This window comes from Haplochromis burtoni, unplaced genomic scaffold, assembly GCF_018398535.1.
Source record: "Haplochromis burtoni strain Fernald_Lab_line unplaced genomic scaffold, NCSU_Asbu1 Contig_100, whole genome shotgun sequence".
Taxonomy (NCBI): domain Eukaryota; kingdom Metazoa; phylum Chordata; class Actinopteri; order Cichliformes; family Cichlidae; genus Haplochromis; species Haplochromis burtoni.
This window is the reverse complement of record NW_024582461.1, coordinates 433,884-455,965: the sequence shown is the minus strand read 5'-3', so window position 1 is coordinate 455,965 and position 22,082 is coordinate 433,884. Positions and strand designations below refer to the sequence as shown.

Genomic DNA, 22,082 nt, shown 5'->3' with positions numbered 1-22,082 from the left:
GGTGGTGCTGTTGCCATACATTACAATTATAAACACAACAGCTAATTGAAAAAAAAGAAAGATAGAAAGAAAAAAAAACATAACTTCAGGGCATGATAGAGTAAAATGTAAATCCTAAAGTGGGGTCTAAAGATACATGTCTTTATTGGTGGCCACATAATTGTGTCCTCAATAGAAACAATGAGGTGGTAATCCCTGAGGTAATAGCACTATTCATTGTGTCCTTAAATCTTAGGACATTAATGGATACCTGAATATACAGAAATGGTAACAGGCGTATAACTCAAGAATTTGTAATGATTTTATTCACTGGGGATCCTACAGTGGACTCAGCAGAGCCAGGCATGATAGTGTTATCTCTCCATAAGTGAAACACACTTTTGTTAATGGACCATAGATCTAAATGACCTTCAATAGCCGAGAGAAAACTGCACCATCTTTAAATTCTAAAAAGATCTCTGGGGAAATTTTCAAATGACCTAAATAATTTTTAGTCACTGAGGGACCTGTGGATATTGCGCCAGTGTATATTTAAAAACTGGAAGAGGCCAATTAATGTATTTCTATCTCAATAACCTTTTATAATGCAAAAACATACTGGTGGAAGAGGTGCATTAGCACTTCATGGTGGTGTAAGTTGGGGTTTGAAATGGAAATGAGCAAGAATGAGGATCAACCCGGGTCAAACAAAATATTCGAGACAGGAGGACAAAAAGAGGAACAACGTGCTAATGATTGTAAGTGGTAGATGAGCTGCACATGTGCTGCTTGTTAGTGAAGAGTCAATAAAATATGAAGAGTAGCAAAGCTGGACAATACAGACCAGAGAGATGTGGGTCCATGTAGAAGTATCGTCACTGCTCATGCTGATGCTGACATTACACCGGTGGATCTGAGATGCACTGAGGCCCGAGGCTTTACATTCATCTTCCTCTTGCTCTCTTTTTAGGCTAGCCAGCATTCGAAGCTCCTCATCATCTTGTGTCTGCGGACTGCCGAGCAGGTCCGAGTCGCAATGACTGGAATCAACAGGCTTTAGTGTCTCATCTTCTTCTTCTTCCTTCAAATTTATCACCAATAAAACTGAGATTACCTTTTTGGGAGCAATCCACAATACAATACCTTGCACTTAGTCACAGTCAGATATACACACTGATATAATGTTTTGTGCAGACAAATAAAGTACTGAAAGTCTTAACAATAAGCTTTAGTCCCAGATAGAGCTCAAGGCAATTCTGGACATACGCCATTGTTTTGACCCACTGAGGAAATGTCTTTTAACTGTGGATCTATTGATTTAGCAGACTACTATGGTAACAGGATTTTTCTGACAAAGTGTAAGGAAGTCTTGTGATACCCTGGTGACGAATCAATAGCAGTCAATAAACCAAGGCTGCAGGGAGGGAAACAAACTCCTTGTCATATTCATCAGACAATCTTTCAGTCAAAGCCTTCACTGCATGTTGCCTGCTGTAGTTGGCACAAATCAGCAGTCAGGAGCTACACTGATGAAGGAAACTGGGATATCACTCAGCAGCAAGTTGTGTAAATGCAGAAAGCAACCATCAAGTGACAGATCTCCCTTCAGGCCTTGTGATCGCTTCAGTTGACTATCCTCTGATCCTGGATCGTTTCAACTGGTGCTGGGGCCTACCTCAATTTGTAACAGACCATAGACTGATCCGGCAAACCTTTTCCCCAGCTCTTTTTAGCTGTCCAAATCAGCAGTGATCACACATTACTATGAGTAAAGAGAGACAGCTGGGTGTACGAACATCAAAGTTTTTAATAAGCTGCACATTTGCCACAAGGACTCCAAACCCCCACTTGCACATCACAGTTAGAGCTCAGCACCTTTATGACTGCATACTAAAAGAATTGAGTTAACCCATCTACCAAAGATGGAATTTAATCAAAATAATTTTCATTAAACCATGCTGCATTAATCAATTTTCAAGGGGGTAAAACATATAAACATTAGCCCTCATTTCTATTCTGCTGTGGACTCCAACAACTTCAGACAAACATGTCTGGTTGTTTGAGCTAGCCTGCTCAGTCTCAACTTTTTTTCTTTTTTGCCACTTGATAACTTTGTGTTTTTGATGTTTGGTCCTAGACAAATATTGTGTAGTGGACTCATCAAAGCTTTTTTAGTGGAAACAGTTGCCTACGGGGCTTGTTGTGAGTGACTCAGACTCAGGCTCAGACAATAAGACTGCAAATTTGCAGTGCATGAAACCAAAAAATGTGCTTGAATGAGTCTAAAAGCTCTGTAATGCTGCAATTTTAATTCTCTAATTTTGAGCTATGGGCATCCCCTTACCCCACTCATTTTCAGCAAATAATTGAATTGAAACAATAAAATTAAAGATCTTAAAGTAAATATAAAAAATATGAATAAAACAAATATTAACTTTTTCTTTTCAATGCAAATGAACACGATTTTTCATGGGTTGTAAAGTGTGTCTTCACTGGTCAGTGTGACATCTTAATGAGCATGCCATCCTGGGTGTTGACACAATAAGAGGTGATCTGAATCTCTTTTTTTTTTCAGCAATAAATTTGAGCACTATTCAGCTATGAGTAACTATCACAAAAATACTGAGCCATGATACCGGGTGAGAGCTGATGGTTGTTAAAATTGTAACCCCTACCTTGTGCTGTTTTGAATCATCCAATTTGACTTCTTGCAGGAGTCTTCTACAAACTGATATGCTGCTGCTCACATCAAGAACCCGGTTTACTTTCTCTGAAACTCTTGGACCACGCTTCTGTTCCAGTCCATTAGGTGAGAAGCACCGTATGGGAAACAGCCCAGGTTCAGCTTTCCCACTGGAATGAGGCTGCATACCGGTGTTAAGTGGAGGTGTTAGGTTCACATTATGAGATCCAGGGTGACCTTCAAGTTGTGTGCTCAAAGTTGGATCAAGCGTTCTGGGAGATGTAAGATTGGACCCACTTGTTTGTTGATGTTGGAACATGGTGAAGTTGTTATCCTGAAAGAAATACAAGGACACCATTGGGAAATAAAATTATTCAATTCTATCCATTAGTTGATTAATGTTTCTGTCGTGCGCTCTTTTGGTGTTTGAGCTTTAAATTAACCTCACATTTATAATAGCATTTTCTTCTTATCTGCTAATCTCTCACACCTTCAGATTTAGCGCTGCAACTCGGTATTGTAGTTTCAAACCCACATCCTACTGTACCAAAGAGATTATATAAGATACTGCATATGCAAGAACTACACTGGTCGTCTCAGCATTAAAAGGAATACTCAACACAAAGAGATCTGCATATCACACATTTAAGTCTGTATTCTTGAAAGAGACCTGATCCTTTGCAGTTCGTTTCCACATTGAGATTACAATCTGGATTCATACCAGCAAAAATGAAGAAAAAAAAACAAACCTTGGTGCTGCAGTGGTTAGCACTGTTGCCTCACCATAAGAAGGTCCTAGGTCAGGGGTGGGCAATTCCAGGCCTCGAGGGCCGGTGTCCCTGCAGGTTTTAGATCTCACCTTGGGTCAACACACCTGAATCACATGATTAGTTCGTTACCAGGCCTCTGGAGAATTTCAGGACATGTTGAGGAGCTAATTTAGCCATTTCAATCAGCTGTGTTGGTTCAAGGACACATATAAAACCTGCAGGGACACCAGCCCTCGAGGCCTCGAGTTGCCCACCCCTGTCCTAGGTTAATACTGACCAGCCAGATGGGGTCTTTATGTGCAAAGTTTGCATGTTTTCCCTGTACTTACTTGTAGGTTCCCTCTGGCTTTCTTTCACAGTTCAAAGACATGCTTGGGGGTAGGTTAGGTTAATTACTGATGTGTTAGCCCTGCGATAGACTGGTGACCTTTCCAGGGTGTACCCTGCCTTTTGCTCTGTGACAGCTGGGAAAGGCTTCAGTTAAGTAATCAGTTAAGTGGAAGAAAATGGATGGATAAAAATAAAACCATTGACCATCCTGAACCAAGGTAAGTAAGTGTAATCAACACAGATGTAAAAAGCTAACTACATCATCCAGATGCTGGCACTGTGTATTTAGCTTTTGGAACATATATGCAGTACTATATGTGCAGACAGAGAATAAGGGAGTTCTACTCATATGAAGTTGTTCTTTTACTCTAAATCTGGATCAAACTTAGAACTCATCGCAACAGTTATAAAAAAAAATATGACAATAGTAAAAAAAACTAAAATTACAAATCACTTGCATTAAATACCTCACCCTGAAAAATAGATGTATCGCACTCATTTTAATAAATGCTGCTCCTAATGGAATTGAAAGATTAAGTATTTAAAACAAGATGCTGTTTACTATCCTCTCACTTTTCACATCAGCCATTGCCAGTTCTTCATACAATAGAAAGAATCACAGTTGTGGCATACTCACAACCAGATTGTTATCACAAAAACATTTCTTTGTTCATAATGTAGTCTTTGTTTCTCATGAATTTAAGAGCTCGAAGCTTTCCTTGGGCCTTGGAGATCAATATTTTTTCCTTATGCTGTCTGTTTTTTTGGTGTTTTCTTTCATCTCTGAGCTTTGTTGTGGGGTGAAAGGTTATCACAAGCCCCTTGAGGTTTGTAGCTTACCGGCTCTATATGTTATTTGTTTTCCCTCATTTTTCAACACTTTATCAATTTTTTACATTCAGGTGAATAAACAATAAACAATATGTATTACTGAAATCCTGATACGGGTGCTTTTATGAGCCTGAATGCATTTTAATGAACTAATTCACGGTCCATTGGCTTAGGTACTGCATTTAAAAAACTGCACTTCCCTGAAAATATTGAAAAAAAAAAAGATAAACGAGGTTTTAAGGTATTTCAAAGTAGTTTATACAATCAAAGTTCATTTCTTTGTTTTGCTTTTAATATTTCTCTATGTTTAAGAGCAAATGCTTGCTCAAAAGAATTGTATGAAGCTGACGCAACACCTTGAAAGATGATATTGCTCCAAGTTGAGAAATGAACAACCTGACACAAATAAATCAAAACCAGGTTTTATATGCAAATCTTATTATTCATTACATCAATATATGTACAAAACTGAAATCTCTGTCTAAATTTTCATTTTTTTTCCTAAGTATAAGGAAAAATAATGTTCTTTTAAATGTCTTTAGAGCAAAATTATTATTTACACAAACACACAATCTGCAATACCTGTCCAAAACAAAACAACACTTTAGAAAAACATATACATGACTTATTTAGTTTAACATCTTGCTGTAAATTTATTTCATGATAGCAACTGAGTTGTGTTTTAAAAACGAATGTTGGTATCAGAATCTACAAATATAGATAACAAAAGCTTACTACACAAATCCAGTGTCTGTCTGCAAACCCCTCCTACACAATTAGGAGTTGGGCAAACAAGCTTGGCACACAGGTACATCTTAGACACCTGAAAGTTCTAATGTATATATCATATATTGTTTGATCCTATATTGATGTCATGATGTTGCCTAGCAACCACCCACCTACAGCCTAAAATGACCCATCTGTAGCATCTATGGACCTTTAACGCCTTATAAAAAGGATTATATTATCTTAATTTTCACAACAATAACAATAATTTAATGACTAATTATTCATATTATCAGTCTGTCATGTTGCCTAGCAACCACCTAATAGCTACCTAAAATCACAGACCAAACAATACTGTAGCACAGTTATGTGTTAATATAAAGATTCCATTTTTTTTCACCAGATAGGTGTTCGCAAGACATTTATTTTCAGTTCCTTTGAAACCCAAACATTATGTTCCAATTTTTTATTTTTATAATCTTGTTTAACTTTTATTGGTTTATATCTGTGGAAAATCAAGGATACAGGAAACATGCTATTAGCCAAATCATATGTCACAGGTTCAAGGCTCACTAGAGCGAACTTGCTACTCATGTTAAACATGATATATAAGTCACTTAGATAACTTAAAAATGTTATTGTTTGGCTTTTTTCAGTGTTTTATTTGTTCGTGAGTAAATCGGTTTGGCTGAGATTACAGCTGAATAAACATCAAACGGAAAACTGATTAAACAGAAGTGTGAGATGATCCTGTGAAGACCGACCCAGTGAAAATTTAGACAGTGGTGGACCGGACTGGCCAACCCCCACCTCTTGTAAGCACCTCCAACGGTTCCTTGGTTTTGCAAATTTTTACTGGAGGTTCATTCACAACAACAACCAGGTAGTTGCACCCCTAACACGCCTTACCTCCACTAAAATATACTTTCTCTAGTCCTCAGAAGCTGAAGCTGTCTTTGTCTAACTAAAGAAGCTGTTCACATCACCACCTGTTCTTGTCCATCCTGACACCAAGCTGCAGTTTATTGTGGAGGTAGATGCATCTGACTCGGGGGTTGTGGGCAGTACTCTCTCAATGCTCCAGTCCGCAAGGCAAGCTGCAGCCCTGAGTCTTCTTCTCACACCAGCTAATTCCAACTGAACAGAACTACGATGGCATTGGTTAGAGAGGGCCGAACAGCCTTTTGTCATCTGGACAGATCACAAGAACCTGACATACCTAAGGAGTACTAAACAACTCAATGCTCGCCAGGCTCACTGGTCTTTATTTCTAAGTTGCTCTAACTTCACTATTTTCTATGGTACTTGATGTTCCATAGAAAATAGTTCCATAGAAAAAAGCCAGACGCCCTGTCCTCCTGTCCCATTTTCTGCTGCCACTAACTCCACAAACCCCCAAACATTCTCCCCTCTTCATGCACAGTGGGCTCACTAACATCAGACTATGAGGAGAAAATTCAAAAAGCCTTGCAGGATGAACCAGACACTGGCACCGGGCCGCCTGTTCTACAGTCATCCACTGGTTCACACTGCCTGGTTCAACTGTCACCCTGGGGTGAGTAGAACTATATTGTTCCTCAAGCGTTACTTGTGGTGTGAATCATTGGAAAGGGATGTAAATGATTATGTGGCAGCATGTTCTAGCTGTGTTTGTAGTAAGAGTAACACTCAATGCCCTTTGGGTCTGCTGCAATGTTTACCTACACCTCATCGCGCTTGGTCCTACATAGCACTACACCTTTTTATGGGTGGATAGGTTTTCCAAGGCTGTTCACTTCACCAGTCTCGAGAAATTAACCACTGCCACTGAAACTGCAAAATTACTGACCCATCATGTTTTCAGGCTTCATGGGATCTCTACAAAAATTGTTTCTGACCATGGTTCCCAGTTAATTTCCCAAGTATGGAAGACCTTTTGTTTTGCACTCTCAGCCAAGGTATGTGTAAGCTCAGGTTTTCATCTTCAAATCACTGGCCAGTTGGAGAGGCTAAATAAAGAACTGGAGACGGCTCTCCGCTGTGTAACCTTCCAAAACCCTTCCTCCTGGTCCTCACAACTGACATTGCTGGGATACGCAGATAACTCTCTTACATCCTCTGCTACTAGTTTTTCGCCCTTCGAAGCATTTCTAGGGTACCAGGCTCCACTCTTTCCCCTCCATAGAAGCTGACCTCACCATGCCAACAGTACAGCAACAACTACAGAGGAGGAGGCAGGTGTGGACCCGGACCAGGGAGGACCTCCTCAAGACGGTCGAGAGAAACCAGCATTATGCCCATCGCTGTCAGCCTTCCACTCCCTCCCAATGACCTTGGACAGAAGGTGTGGCTCTCAGCTAAAGACATTCCCTTGATGTCCTTGACACGCAAGCTTGCACCACGCTTCATTGGTCCTTATGAAATTGATTCTGTCATTAATTAGTCATGTCACATAAGCATTGTTATTGTTACTGTATAAAAGCTGTATTAACAGCATTATGAAAACAGTGAGATGTTCTATAACAGTCACCCTTTAAACAGGTATGGGTCTCTCTTGTTGTTGACAGAAATGAAGTTCTGGTTTCTTTTGCATTCATAGCAGCTTTTCCATTATGAGGAATAATAGTTACTGACCAGAAAACAAAAAGTCGTAGGTGGGGAGAATGAAAACATAAAAGTTCTTTCTGTTACTGGTTTTAAACGGCTTTCAGCTGAGTGAAAGCAGCTGATTACCGTTAAGAGGTACAAAGAAGGGCAAATTAGTATGATGCTGTAATTGGACTAGAAAAAACAGATGGAAGCAGAAAGTTCTAAGGGTGATCCACTAACAATTCTCCAATTTCTAAACACAAACGTAGTCAGTTTATTTCAGTAATCACCAACACCATTTAACAAGAGCAGCCCAAATTGACCGGTCGCAAATAAAGAACAACTAACAACAGAGGCATAGCTTGTTGTCTCTGTTGTGATGGAAACAATATTGTATAAGTCTAGGTTTTATATATGTGTTTTTCCCATGGTAATTCAGACTAGGGAGAGGCCACAGAGGGAAAATCGATTTGCTCTAAGGCAATGGTGAAATCTTTAGTCAGACACTGAGTAGGGACTTGGTGGATCGGGGCAGACGCTCTGGATGAATCCTGAAACATGTGATGGAGGGCAAAACCATGTAATCTGTGTGTAACAGCTGTGTAGTGGTGTAGAAGAACGCCGAAAATTATTTACCATTAGATCCAGAGCGATCCAATAAAGCTACTGCTGTGCCACATGTGCAAAAATACACACCCCCTTTTTCTGAATGCTGCGTGATATTGCAGGTATTTTACTGAACTCAAAGGAAAAAAAAAATCAGATACACACCCAGCTGTGGACAACACTCAGTCTCAATCTGTGAGTCGAATGCCTCTACAAAATCCAGAGTTACAGTAAATGGCATTATTCTAACAAGTTTAACAACAGCCTGAGGTCCAATAACAGCTGTTTTGACAGATACTTTCAGTGTTACGTAACAAACACAATATGTAACAGAAAAGAAGAAAAGAACAGCTCAGAAAAAGGTAAGCTATCGAGGTGAGGACTTGAGTGACGACCTATAGGACAGACCGAAAACTCTGGCAGGCAGCTGTGCCACTGTGGCGTTAAAGGGATTGTTCAAATAAGAGTGTTGGCAGCTATGTCAAGCGCAAATGAGTTAAAAGATGATTTTCTTTCAGTATGAAACAATGGCACACACAGCAGTAAACTGCCTACCGCAAACCTCAGTAAATTACAGCTGTAAGACTGATTTCTCAATTCTCCCTTCCCAAATGTTTCTACTCTGAAAAAGAAACTCCTGAAAATGCATGTGCAATGAGGCCAGCCACAAAAATAAATGTCTTCATGCCTTTACATTGCTAACCTTTTATTATAGCGCTATTATAAATCCCCCAAAATAGCATTTTAATGCAAACAGATTACAAACTCTGTATTAAGAAGTGACATTACTATATGTGAATTGTTATAATTTCCTTTTTTCTTTGTATGTAGACGTCAACCTTAACGGTTAAACACAATTACTGAAAACTCAGTTCCCCCAAAGCACGGTGGCAGAGATAGAAATAATATTGAGACAAAGCAATGCCTTTTGGAAACAGAGCAAAGATAAAGAAAAAAAGTAGTAAACAAGAAAAGTTTTACAATTCACCTTATAGGTACTTTTTCAATCAGTCTAGTGTTCACACACATTGTTCTGGTTTGGACAGCAGGGTACTGAGGTCTTTAAAAAAAAAAGAAAAGAAACAACAACAGAAAAAGCATGCTGCACTAACTATACAATGCCCAATGCTGAGGCAATAAATCCCTACAGTATTCTTTTATTCTTTATATGTGTTCTGATAGGCCCTTTATTAGATTATTTAACAAACACTATAAATTGGCAGCCAAGGAAGTTGAAATGGCTGTGCTCTTTTGACAGAGGTGAAAGTAGTTATAAAACCATTCTCCAAACCAATATTTCATGCAAATTCTAAAGAAATGTTCAACCTGGAAGAAAGGTTATACATGCAATTTACAAAGGTCACTATAAAAGATTCATTTTTTGAAACCAATCTATTTTACTGTTTTCCCAATACAATAACCCTGGCTCTTCAGTTTCAACATGTACATCTAGATCTGTACACAATGTCAGTGATAAATGTGAGCCTTAGGAGAAGCTCTTACAATACAAAATACAAAATCAGAACATGCACTATTAATATTTTTTTATTCAATGTAGTTGCTAACCTTGTAGATATAATGCATTAATTTAAAACTGCCATAAAACAAAAAGAGTGTTGAGTTTGATATTGTAAGATCACTGGCCTTGTGTTTCTTAAGATGTGCTGTTCACACTAAACATGGTTGTCTTGTACTGTGCCCATGCACGACTGTACTCCCTTCCCCCTTGTCTGCTGGACTGCACTCACACTGTGCTTTATGATCCAGGCCTGAGCACGCATCAATTTGTCTCAGCATCTCAATAAGCTTTCTCCCCATTTCATGCACACACGCTTTTGAAAAGCACTCTTGTGAGCACAATGAGGTTCACAATTTTATGCATTTTGTGTCTTAATTTGGACAGGGTTTTGTTTTGTTTTTTTGAGCGGCGACACACTATTCTCTCACATGCCTTACAGATTTATAAATTACTTAATGCATTGACTTTCTCAGAGGCAATGGGTGTTTGAGTTTCATGCTTGGGCAGAAAACATATGCCCACATCTTGGACAGACAACATGCGCTCCTCACACAGTAGCAGTGATCATATTTGTTAAAGGAACTGGTACAGCCTAGCGTGAATAAAACCTTGAATTTAACTTTACATAATGTAATTGATTCAACATATCTCCTCGAATTTGTATGTGTGTTAGTTTCCTGTTCATTTCTGGGGTTTGCTTCATATTTTTTTGGTAATTGATTTTCCTCTTTGTTTCCTGTAACTTTACATTCTGTCTTTGTCTTCCCAACACCGATTCCACCTGATTTTTGTTTTCTTATTGGATCTCTGTGTATACTTTGGCCTGTCCCTCCTTCATTTTTTGTCTCTATTTTTCTTATGCCCCTTTCTGGATTCCTATTTTGTTTTACCAAGTACCTGACATGTTTTATTGCCAGTCAATAAAGCCTCAGCTTTTGTATTAATCCTGGCTCAGTGTTCTGCATTTGAGTTGTCTCCTCTAGAATCACAACAAGGATATTAATTCTGAATTATAAGATTTATTATAAAGTTTTAAATGAGTAAAAGTAATTAGCATGTCTTTGAAGATCATTCTTTGTGATCATAGTTTAATCTCCTTGCTAAGCATAAAGAAAATCATCACTTTTTGTTACAAGTCTCAGAGCCATTAATAAATTATCTGATGATAAATAACCACACTGACCTTTCAAGTGAAAATTTGATGCATAATATGAAATGTGCAATATGAAATACTACTCACCAAAAAATTTAAAGTGAAATTAAAGCTAGTACTTCAAACTTACTCTGATTAAACAGAGATAAATCAAACTTTGGGCATTTTGAAGGATTTCTTAGTGAATTAGACATAGTTTTTCATTTCTACTCCATGTCAAACTAGTAGTGCATGTAATATAAAGCAGTTTTTGCTTGACAGATAATCATTAAGTGTCCCCGCAAGACAGGGGCACTTTGTGTGTGTGTGTGAACTCAAAGAACAGTGTGCTTGTGTCTCTCCCTTAACATACCTCATCACTTTCACTGCCAATAAAGTCATCCTCGGGCTGGACATCATACCGCCTCCCAATCTTGCTCTGAACCTGATGATCTCCCATCTCCATCTTCTCCTGGTCACCCTGGCCTTGTCCTCGTTTGGGTGAGTGAGGCTGGGATGAGAAAGTGAACACCTCCTTTTGCAGAGTGAGCTGAGGCTCAGACCCTTCATTACTCTCCCAGCTGTTCCAGACCTTCAGGTCAGAAGGCAAACCTTGCTGCACAGAGCACAGTTGAGACTCTGTGACCATGAGTGCTGAACTTTCCTTTGCAGGAGTGTGACACTCATCTAAATGAAAGATGATAAAATAAGATCAAGTAACAAAAGAATAGTTGCAAGGAAATGTTATTAAGAGTTTTAAATGTACAAATTCCCAAGTATGTCTTTCACAACGCATGTAAACAATTAGACATGGAGTCAAATTACAATGAGCAATAAATCACTGTTTTATTACTTTTTAATCATACGGTTACTGTCATTCTAATTTGATTTGAATATGTGCACACCAAATTCATAATAACGATATAATAGGGTTGCAAATCATTCAACGACCTGGCAAAATAAGCATTAATGAAGTTATCCTGCACCAACATGTTTGTATCGCTTATTAACAACCCTGCTAGGTTAATTAGGTACAGTGAAATGTTATAGACAAAGAAAGAAGAAAAACATCAGTAGTAAGAAAACCATTTTACTGCTAATTTGTCACTGATGAAATGTCACCTATGCCAACTTTATATACATATATGTATATACATAGCAAAGAGAATAAAAGCTTGTTTTAGCCTTTAATGAATGCTGCATCCACTTCTGTTGGTATGCGAGAAACAATGAATCCTTATACTGCGAGATAAGCCTGAGATCACAGAAAGGGGCACCTAAATTTGAATGAGTGAGCACATTTGAATCTCTCGACAGTATAATCACTTTCTCTAATTGCCCACTGTGTGGCAAACCCTGTGCCCAGGAGATGTCCCTCTGACTTTTATTTAATGCGCCACATTACCATTAATGAACTAACTGCTTTCCGTCTGTGGGCAGGGCTGCAGCAAAGGAGCTTACTGCTGGAGAAACATCCATAATTGAGCTTTCGGAACACATGCACTCACTTCACAAGGACAATGTGGGTATAGGTGTGTCCGTGTGTGTGTGGGGTAGCAATGCGGGGAGAGTTTGTGGGGGAGGGATCCCACAAGTGGCCTTGACACAGGTTATGCAAAATTAAAAAGGGGGGAAAAGCTTGTGTCCAATGTAGAATGAGATCTTTTAAAATTCATGCAACACTTCAACAATCCAGTTTAAAAAGTAAGAGTGGGAACACATATTGTTTTTCTCAAGCATAAACAAGGTGCTTATTAAAATCATAACATGCAAAGCAGTCATCAAAATCACCCAGCATGTACATTGCTCTAGTTTGTCTCGTGTTCCCATCTCTTGCTGTCGTGCTTAACTTTTACTGATACCACACATCTTCCAGGTGTCTATTTACTGCTGCTTTAAGCCTCATCGGCTACATGTTCTGACTTTTCTGCTAGGGTCAGAGGCTGGTGCTTGCTCTCCTGCCTGCTGGATGAAGGACTGCAGCTTTCCCAGCTTTCACTATTCCCTCTATGGTGCTGAGGTACAGCATCCCAAGGAGATGTTAACCATAACTGAAACACCTAATAATATAAAAGAATAGTACACCTTTAGCCCACCACAACACACATAGAATATACACTCAACTGCCACTTTATTAGGCACACCAGCTCATTAATGAAAATATTAAATCAGGTAATCACTAATAGCCAACAGAAATGGTTAGGATGACATGCAAATGAAATGTTCAAATAAAACATTAAAATGGGGAAAGAAAATGATTTCAGTGTCTCTGAACATGGAATGGCTGTTGGTGCCAGACGAGCTAGAGTATTTTAGAAACTGTTGATCTGCTGGGATTTTCCCACACAACCATCTCTAGAGTTTGCAGAGAATGGTCTGAAAAAGATCAAATATCCACCGAGCAGGCAGCTCTCTGGGTGAGAATGCCTTGTTGATTCCAGAGGTCAGAGGAGAATGGTCAGGCTGCTTTGAGCTGATAGGAAGGCAAAGTACAGTAACTGAAATAAGCTCAAATAAACGCAACTAAGGTATGCAGAAGAACAATTTTGAACGCACAAGATGTCAGACTTTAAAACAGACAGACAGACAGCAGCAGCATCAGAAGACCACACCAGGTTCTGCTTCTGCCAGCTATGAACAGGAAGTTGCAGCTAAAACTTGTATAGGTTCACCAAAATTGGAAAAAAGAAGACTGAAAATTCCCTGCCTGATCTGATAAGTCTTGCTTTCTATTGCTACACTTGGATGGTAGGATCAGAATTTGGCATAAACTACCAAAAAGCATGGCTCCGGTATCCCTTGAATTAAGGCCCCCTATTACCAACTGAGCATTGTTTGAACATCACAGCCTACATAAATATTGCTGATGACCATCCATCAGCTCATATCTCTAATAGAGCTCCTTTGGAATGTGGTAGAACAGGAGATTTATATCATGGATGTGGAATTTACAAATCTGCAGCATCTGTGTGATGCTACATGTCATCATGGACTAAAATCTCTGAGGAATGTTTCCAGTAACTGGTTGAACCTACACCACAAAGAATTAAGGCAGTTCTGAAGGCAAAATGGGGTCCAAGTGGCTGGTGAGTTTATACAGTGCATACAACTTACTTGATGATGTTTGCTTTTCTCCTCCAGCACTGATGACTCTCAGCTTCTTAGATCCCTTCTTGTCAACTGCTCTTTTTTTAGGGGGATGTGGCTGTAAACTGCCAGATGCTCCTACATAATGTACTTTCAACATTACAAAAGCTTTATAACACAAAACAGTCAAACAACAATGTTATTAGAGCTTGCCAGAAGCATATCTGTGAATTGATTATGCACCGTGAAAATCCTTATTAATGAAGGCATTTCAGTAACTGAGCTTCTTACATTCATTCAGTGAGGAGAATATTTCCAGCTACATTATGTTCAGCTGAATTAGGGAATTTTAATCATCCCATTTTTTTCATTCTGTCATGCTCAAAGAATGCTGTATTACCAGCCATAAAAGCTGTTATTAGGTGCTTGAAAGAGCATGTTCTGAGAAAGAGGACTCTTATTTTGTTAGTTTGTTGATTCAAATGCACTGCATTTACTGATGTCTAGTATCTGGAAGAAATGAAAAGGCAAAGTAATCATCTATGCTCTAAGGGCAAAGATGCACTGGAAATCAAGTATATTAAAATCCCACTATTATATTAAAACTTTTTTACTCTTTGAGGATTTAGTGTCAAAAACCATTCACAGGTACTGAGGTAATGGCAGCTAGTTTTGCACTGAAGATTTGTGGTAAAATCTGTTTCAGTTAGTTTCATTATACCAATGTTTAGTTCAAAGTATGATGAAAATGTTTTTGCAGACCACAATTTAAGTTCATAAAATAGGCATTAGTTGTTTTGTGCCTATATCTAACACTTCACATCAGCAAGTATAAGGTGAATCTGCTTCACAAACCTAAACTCTAATGAACTCTTCATTTCCTTTGTTGGCAAATTAGATAAAGTGGTCCTCAAGACCTGCACAGATTCAACAATAACATATCTGCCCAGTAACTGAAAGGTCACAGTGCAAAACTGCAATGCCCCTGGTTTGATTACAGCCAGCGGGTGTGTTGCATATCACACCCCTCTCTCACCCAATGTTCTGTTTCCTTCTTTGCTGTCAGCTATTCAATTAAGGCATAATGCCAAAAAAACACATCTAAAAAAATATGACCTAATGAGGGTGTGGGGAGTAGTGCTTGTAGTATCTGTTTAATAACCCTTTATCATTCTGCTCAGCATCGGCACAGAAAAAAATGAGCAGAGGAAGTGAAAATAATATATTTTTTTGGCTTCTTTCCAAAAACTATTTTTTTTCTTCAGGTTTCAGCCTCTTTTTTTCTTTTTGGGTTAAAGAACTGTGTTTTTTTAATCCCTGTTGAAACCCCTAAATATCATTTTACAATTAAATATTTATCTAGTCCCATTTCCTGGGTTCTTCCTCATTTTCTAAACCTTGTTTAATGTGGCATGGGTTCCTGCAGATACACAACACTCCCAGTCCACACAGACATATGTTACAATGGTGTACATGCAGCCCAGAAAAGCATAACTTCAGCTTGAGCTAGTGTACAAAGAAATAGAAAGAAAAAGAAACAAACAAACAGATAATAGATAAATAAAGTCTGTAACAAGCAATGCTAAGTGTTTGAGTGATAAAATAGCAAGATGAACAGGGTTTGTTCAAACATAGATAGCATTCAGACTCAATAAATCACTCTCTGTACTCTGTCAAATTTACCCTCATTGAGAATGTGGGAAGGTTCTCCATGTGATAAATTCTCACTCTGGTTGGTAATGCTCTGACTTTCTGTAGTAACCTTTTGGTTCATTCTACTCGATCCCTGTGGGACGTAACCAAAGGAAACATACAAGTTCAGAGACAAATTTATTCTGTTTTGTAGTAAATACAATTTATGGCAGGCATACAAATCATTCAGAGAGATATGCTGTATGTTCTTACAGGATTGGTTAGATTACTAATTTGGAAAGGAAAAAAAGAGACTACATTTCTTTCAGCTCCATCTTATGTTACCTTGCTTTTTCTTCCAGTTAGGAGAGGTGGTCCAGAGGCTCTGGAGCCTGAGGCTGTGTGTAAAATGCCCTGGGGCCTGGTTCTCCGATAACAGGTTGATCTGGCAGTGGTAGGAACTGCACAAAAGTAAGGCATTCCCATTAGTTATTGATCTGAATTGATTAGTTCCTGTAGGATTTCTCTTATGCTAATACATAAGGCCATTTCAGTTTGAAGGGCACAGACCAGCATATTAAGATGAGGAAAGAGCTGTATTCTTTCAAACTAAAAAGACCCCTTAAAGTCCCTTTGTAACTGTGAATAAAAATCTTTAGAACGTTCCCTTTTATGTAGATTATATACTGCAATATGGTTTTTTTTATTAAATTTCTTAAACTATATTGCAAACATAATCAATCAAGAAAATACTATGCACTTTACTAATGCTTAGCATTTTAATTAGAGTCTAATGGGCAAAATATTTTATGAGGAATGAAAATTAATGATTGGATACATGTTTGACTCTACTGCTGAGCTGATATAACGGATGTTTTTCTTTAATCTAACAATCTGTTCCATTTCATCACGTGAAAATAATGGGCTACAGTGGGAGATGTGATATGGCGACAACTTGACCCCGCTGTATCTGTGCCAGGACTCATCAGGACCACCTCTGCTGATGTTAACAGCCAAACACACTTTCTTGTAAAGTCTCATCAGAAGAGTGAGCAAATACTTTGCTCTCCACAAAACACGCACACACACACACACATATACACACTACAATAAAAAACAGGCAGAGCTTTGGTGGATTTAAGAAGAGAAAGAGATGATGTTGCCCCTGTGTGATACAGCAAGTTAAATTAATTGAGCTTTACTGCTGGAATGTGTACATTCCTCCTGAAACTTGAAAAAGAGTGATATAACCGCAAGAACTACAACAAGATCTATGTCTGCATAAGCTACAAATATTTTTAGAACAGACTTTAATTTCTGAGAAATTTTTGTCTTTGGGATTAAGAGAACGTCTTTGCTGAAGCACAGAGATAATCAGGGCTTGTTTGTTGTTGCATGATACAAAGTGCTGTAGCTTACTTTTAACAGTTTCTGACACTTTGGCTATTGAAGGATCAGCATTCACCCAGCAATTCTGTCAAAGTCAAAATTGGATGCCTACTTTAATAGCAATCGTTTTAATTATGATTAGGAATGTTATGCTAATAATGCAGATGCTAATTATGAAAAGATATTTCTTGTGCGTGGTTACTGCTCTCTTCTATGGGCACTGCTGGTTGACTCAACATGACTTAGACAGCTGTCAGAACAAATAAATATGCACTGATAAAAAAGGCCACAAAGGTGACAGAAGTGGATTACTGGTGCATGTCTTTTTGTATGAGGAGATAATTGCAGCTCCTTGAGTACAGGTGAGGCACAAATGAACACAAAAATGAAGACCACGGGAATTTCATTCCAGGAAAACAAAGTGATTATCATCACAGTGCCTTTGTAGCAAACACTTTCTCTACATGTAACCATTTGTGAACTGTTTCCTATTCATCTGTATAAATAAGTTCATGGGTGGACTGTGGCTCATATTGTGTACTCTCAATGTATAGACTCACATATTAAGACTCACATTGTTTTGTAAGTTACTCTCAAAACAATCAACGCTATGAACCTGCTGTGATCCATTAAAGAAGACTTACACTAAAGGACAAAAATATCTGACAAATTCTGTTCACCCTGTGAACATTACATTAATTTGAAATGTTGTAACACACCACTATTATGCTATAGTAACTATCACATCTCCTCTGGGGTCAAGAGCTTTGCACGGATTTTTAAATCCGGCTGCAGGGATTTCATCCACAACATTGTTGGTGGAGTCAGGCACTGATGCTGAAGATAAGGCCTGTCTTTGAGTCTGCACTCCAATTTATCCCAACAGCGCTCAGTGGCATTGAACTCAGATTTTGTGCAGAAAAATTACTTCACACCTAACTTATAAAGCCTTTTTCTTTACAAACCTGGCTTTGTGCAAAGGGGTACTGTTATCCTTCCAGATAAAACTCCTTCCTCCAAACTGTTGCTGAAAAGACTACCAATCTCAAAAACAAAGGGTCCTACTCCAAATAGTCTAAATCGTCTTTGTTAAACAAAGCAACAGCTACTTCATATATGATTTTAATGACAGTTTACACTTTGCACGCTTTATGGTTACTTTTGATGAAATTACAATTCTCAAAATGTTTTTTGTTTGTGTCTTATCTTACGTACCACAGTCAGAGTTAGAAAGACCAGTCCTCAAATCTGTCTTTCGCACATTTTCCCTGTTGAACACCTGAATGACTTGGTTCACGTCTGGTGGGAACTGGCAACTGCGTGGGATTAAGTCCATTAGACCAGCTCCACTGCGAAACATGTCTAGATTGGAAAAAGTAACAATCTCACACTAATATTAGCTATAAAATAAGCTCAAACACATTATTACAATATATAACATCACACCACAAAAGTAACACTTTGATCAACTGAAAAATACGAACTGACCGAGACACCCTTTTTGGTAGATAGAGTAGGTGTGCAGTAGGCAGCCAGTAATGTGCAGCTGTTATCACTGCTGAGCCATATCAGCCTTGAACAAAATCTACCACTGAGTTCTCAGCCAGCCACAGAAAAACAGCCAACTGTTTGTCTCTCTATCTCTCCAAACACACAAACATAATTTCACACAAACCCACAAGAACAAAGACCACTGGCTTGCTTCTGTGGCAAGTACTTAGGTACTGTATCTTTATTAAACACATTTGGAGTAGCGTATTGGGTAAGTCGATAAAACTTCAAAATTTGAAACCAGCAACCAACTGCTTTACCATCATCTGACATTCCTGCATGCTCCGTTCTTACAGTGAAGATTCTCCGGACTTTGCAGGTAGCGAACAACGTGATGCCATCCAGTGTCAAAAATCCCTTGAACAGTTCACCGCTCAGTGATACAAGGTCGATGCATAATGTTGACCACTGAGACAACACATACAATATGAATTTGTAGTTAAAAGCACCACACACAGATAAAGATCAATACCTACTAAGAAACATGGAGAAGGAAAAAAAACAAACAAACAAAAAACAAACAAACAAACAAACAGCTGACAGCAAATTTAATACTAAAGGAATGTCAAAGATGAATAAGATACTCACAACATTGCGTTTCAGTCCAACAAAAGGTATCTTTGCATGCAAAAGTGTGGCAGACACCTCTTTATGCACTGTTGATAAGTGGAGTCTTCTTTTTAGGCCCTCTGAATCAGTTATCCTGTGATTAACAGACAGCAAAGTAGAACATGAATTATCACCAGCATCAGTAGTGCCACTAAGAAATCATGACCTGTGAAAACAAAAAGCTTTATTGGTCTCTAGAGTAAGCTCCTAAAGATGTTTTCACTTTTATCTCACGCTGTGAAATCAGCTGTCATGACATACTCAAATGGAAGAAGAACAACGACACACAATGTTTTCACCGATTCTTAAAATAGTGTGCGAGTAAATAAGCAGGTAAGTGTAAGAAAATCATTTCAGGCAATATCTCTCCCTGATGCTCTTGATATCCAAACAGCAGTTTCTACTGCATACTGTAAGCTGCAGTTTACCAAAGATTTTTTGGGGTAAATATAGAATTTACCAAATTAGACTGAAATAGAATAAAGATTGAAATAATGAAACAATGTAGAGTGGCATTCTTCTTTCAGTGACTAAATGCAGCAGTGACGATATATGAACACACAATTGCATTATGCAATCAGAGCCACTAAATGCAAACTGTGGAGAAAAACAGCGAGCACTTGACATTCACATTCTACATTGTAATAATGTGGCTGTTCAGAATTTATAGTGGCACACAAGATAAAAGCCTTCTTTGTGACAAATTGTTGAACAATATCTTAATAATAAATGGTTATTTAGGCTGTTACATAACAGTCAATGAGGCACTTTGTTTTCTAAGTGGCTCGATGGGTTTTTTCCTACCAGATGTAAACAAGCTGTTTTCACTGTGAGCCCATTGTTATTCAATCACTATTTCTTTGTCACACTGTACATTACTGGAAAAGCATTTTTCACTGTACATTACAATAAGCAAGTACTCTAAGTGAGTACATAAAATGTTATTTTGTTCTGCTCGCATAGTCAAAGGAGCTTGCAAAGAAAAGCGTCTGGACTTCTTTAAGTTGCTTGAAGACGTTTCACCTCTCATCCGAAAAGCTTCTTCAGTTCTAAGGTCAAATGGTGGAGAGTCCCAGATATAAACCTAGTGGGAGTATCCCCCCACAGAGGGACAAAAGGACCCCCTGATGATCCTCTAATCCCCTGAGCCAAGGTGTGAAACTGGGTGAGGGTCCCAATCAGCCAGAGTTTCGGGTGAGTTCATTGTGAAACCTGGCCCCACCTTATCATGCGAATTCCTGAGATCAGATGGCCCAGGATGTGAGTGGGCGTTAAGGCGTCTGGGAAGGGATCTCAAAAGGATCTTCAAGTAACTTAAAGAAGTCCAGACGCTTTTCTTTGCAAGCTCCTTTGACTACGATGACCTGGATGACTGAGAACCTTCATAGACTTCTGCTCGCATACATTTTTCAGCCAGAATGTTAAAGATTTATACCAAAATGTTGAAGTCAGTCAATTGAATTAACATTTATAACATTTGTACCATAAGAACAATCTCTGCGCTACTTACACAAGCTCAGCAGAAAAGTCATGACCGTGAGAAACATTGACTTGAAGCACCAAAAATCTTTGGAGAAGTCCAACTAAGAAAAAAACAAACAAACGAAAAGAACGAGTTACTATTAATATTTAGAATTAAACAAAACAACAAGTTGCACACTTGTATGAAAGTAGTAGAGACTTACGAGACATTTTGCCATTCTCTGGAATTTGCATCTTGACTGTCTGGCTGCTTCCATCCAGACAGTAAACACATCCTTTGACTTCTTTATTATACTCCTAAGGGAGAAAATAATGCATAAGAGGAATTGCTCAGTCTCCATGTGTTATGACCAGAAGACTACCTGTTGTGTAACTGCTCTCTGAGATCCAAAATTTCATTTGTGTATTTAGTTTTGTTTGTTTGCTTTTTATCTGAATAAGTCTGTAGCATATATGTTTAGAGAAATGCAATTGTTTCAGTCCTCATATGCAGGTGCCAGTTTGTCTTTGAGAGGATATAAAGCCTAGGTTAGTGTGATTACGTTACTGGTAATAAGCTAATAGTAAGTTAAACAAACAGCTCTAAAAAAATAAATAACTAACTTTATATATGGCTGACGGCCCTCCGCAGAGTTTCCATTTAGCCGCAGGGTCTTTTCCTTGTCCACTGAAGATCTCAACCACAGCTCCACCCTGCAAGAAACAACTAGTTCTCGCTAGCCTGCAGTCGATGTTACATCAGCCTGAAGCTCATATCAGCTCCGAGGAAATTGTATTTTTATACACAGGGCAAGAATTTTAGTAAATAAAGGGCTAAATTGATTCGGTTAAAATAAGCTTACCTGATAATTATTCCTGAACATTTTACATGACACAACGTCAGCGGTGTGAAAATACTTTTTGACGTGGGCGTACACCCCTGCTCAAATGATATAGGCAGTTGAGGAACACCAGTTTAGTTAACTCCGGACACGTCTCCATAGCAACCGGCAAAGTCCCGCTTGTAGAGCTCAAATCTCGCGAGTGTTTCTGTTTATGTTGTTTGTGTGTTTCCGTTCACCTTAACCTGAACAAAATCCCTATTAGAATACAGATTAACCCCACACTCCAAATTTGACATGTCTTATAAAGCGATACCTGACCAAAGGTTAACTAACCAGTCATTTTTCCTAAGCCTTCCGACAGAGG

At 38.6% G+C, this 22,082-nt stretch overlaps 1 protein-coding gene across 5 annotated transcripts in view; it reads right to left on the bottom strand.

The window, feature by feature from the left end:
- Nucleotides 1-21,866, bottom strand: part of cfap20dc (CFAP20 domain containing) — a 36,358-nt gene extending 14,492 nt beyond the window's left edge. For 2 of the 5 annotated variants that reach the window (XM_014335221.2, XM_014335224.2), the window contains exons 1-13: nucleotides 21,737-21,866; nucleotides 21,498-21,587; nucleotides 21,098-21,191; nucleotides 20,923-20,995; nucleotides 19,392-19,506; nucleotides 19,064-19,211; nucleotides 18,468-18,614; nucleotides 16,209-16,324; nucleotides 15,915-16,017; nucleotides 14,259-14,399; nucleotides 11,518-11,831; nucleotides 2,655-2,996; nucleotides 824-1,060 (exon numbers count right to left, since the gene is read on the bottom strand). In XM_014335221.2, coding sequence (XP_014190707.1) covers nucleotides 824-1,060; nucleotides 2,655-2,996; nucleotides 11,518-11,831; nucleotides 14,259-14,399; nucleotides 15,915-16,017; nucleotides 16,209-16,324; nucleotides 18,468-18,614; nucleotides 19,064-19,211; nucleotides 19,392-19,506; nucleotides 20,923-20,995; nucleotides 21,098-21,191; nucleotides 21,498-21,587; nucleotides 21,737-21,757 — 1,941 coding nt within the window. In that variant the 5' untranslated portion in view covers nucleotides 21,758-21,866. Of the gene's footprint in view, nucleotides 1-823; nucleotides 1,061-2,654; nucleotides 2,997-11,517; nucleotides 11,832-14,258; nucleotides 14,400-15,914; nucleotides 16,018-16,208; nucleotides 16,325-18,467; nucleotides 18,615-19,063; nucleotides 19,212-19,391; nucleotides 19,507-20,922; nucleotides 20,996-21,097; nucleotides 21,192-21,497; nucleotides 21,601-21,736 lie in introns of all 5 variants that reach the window. The other 3 variants (XM_014335222.2, XM_014335223.2, XM_014335226.2) reach the window with 3 other exon arrangements.
- Nucleotides 21,867-22,082: the final 216 nt, after the last annotated feature.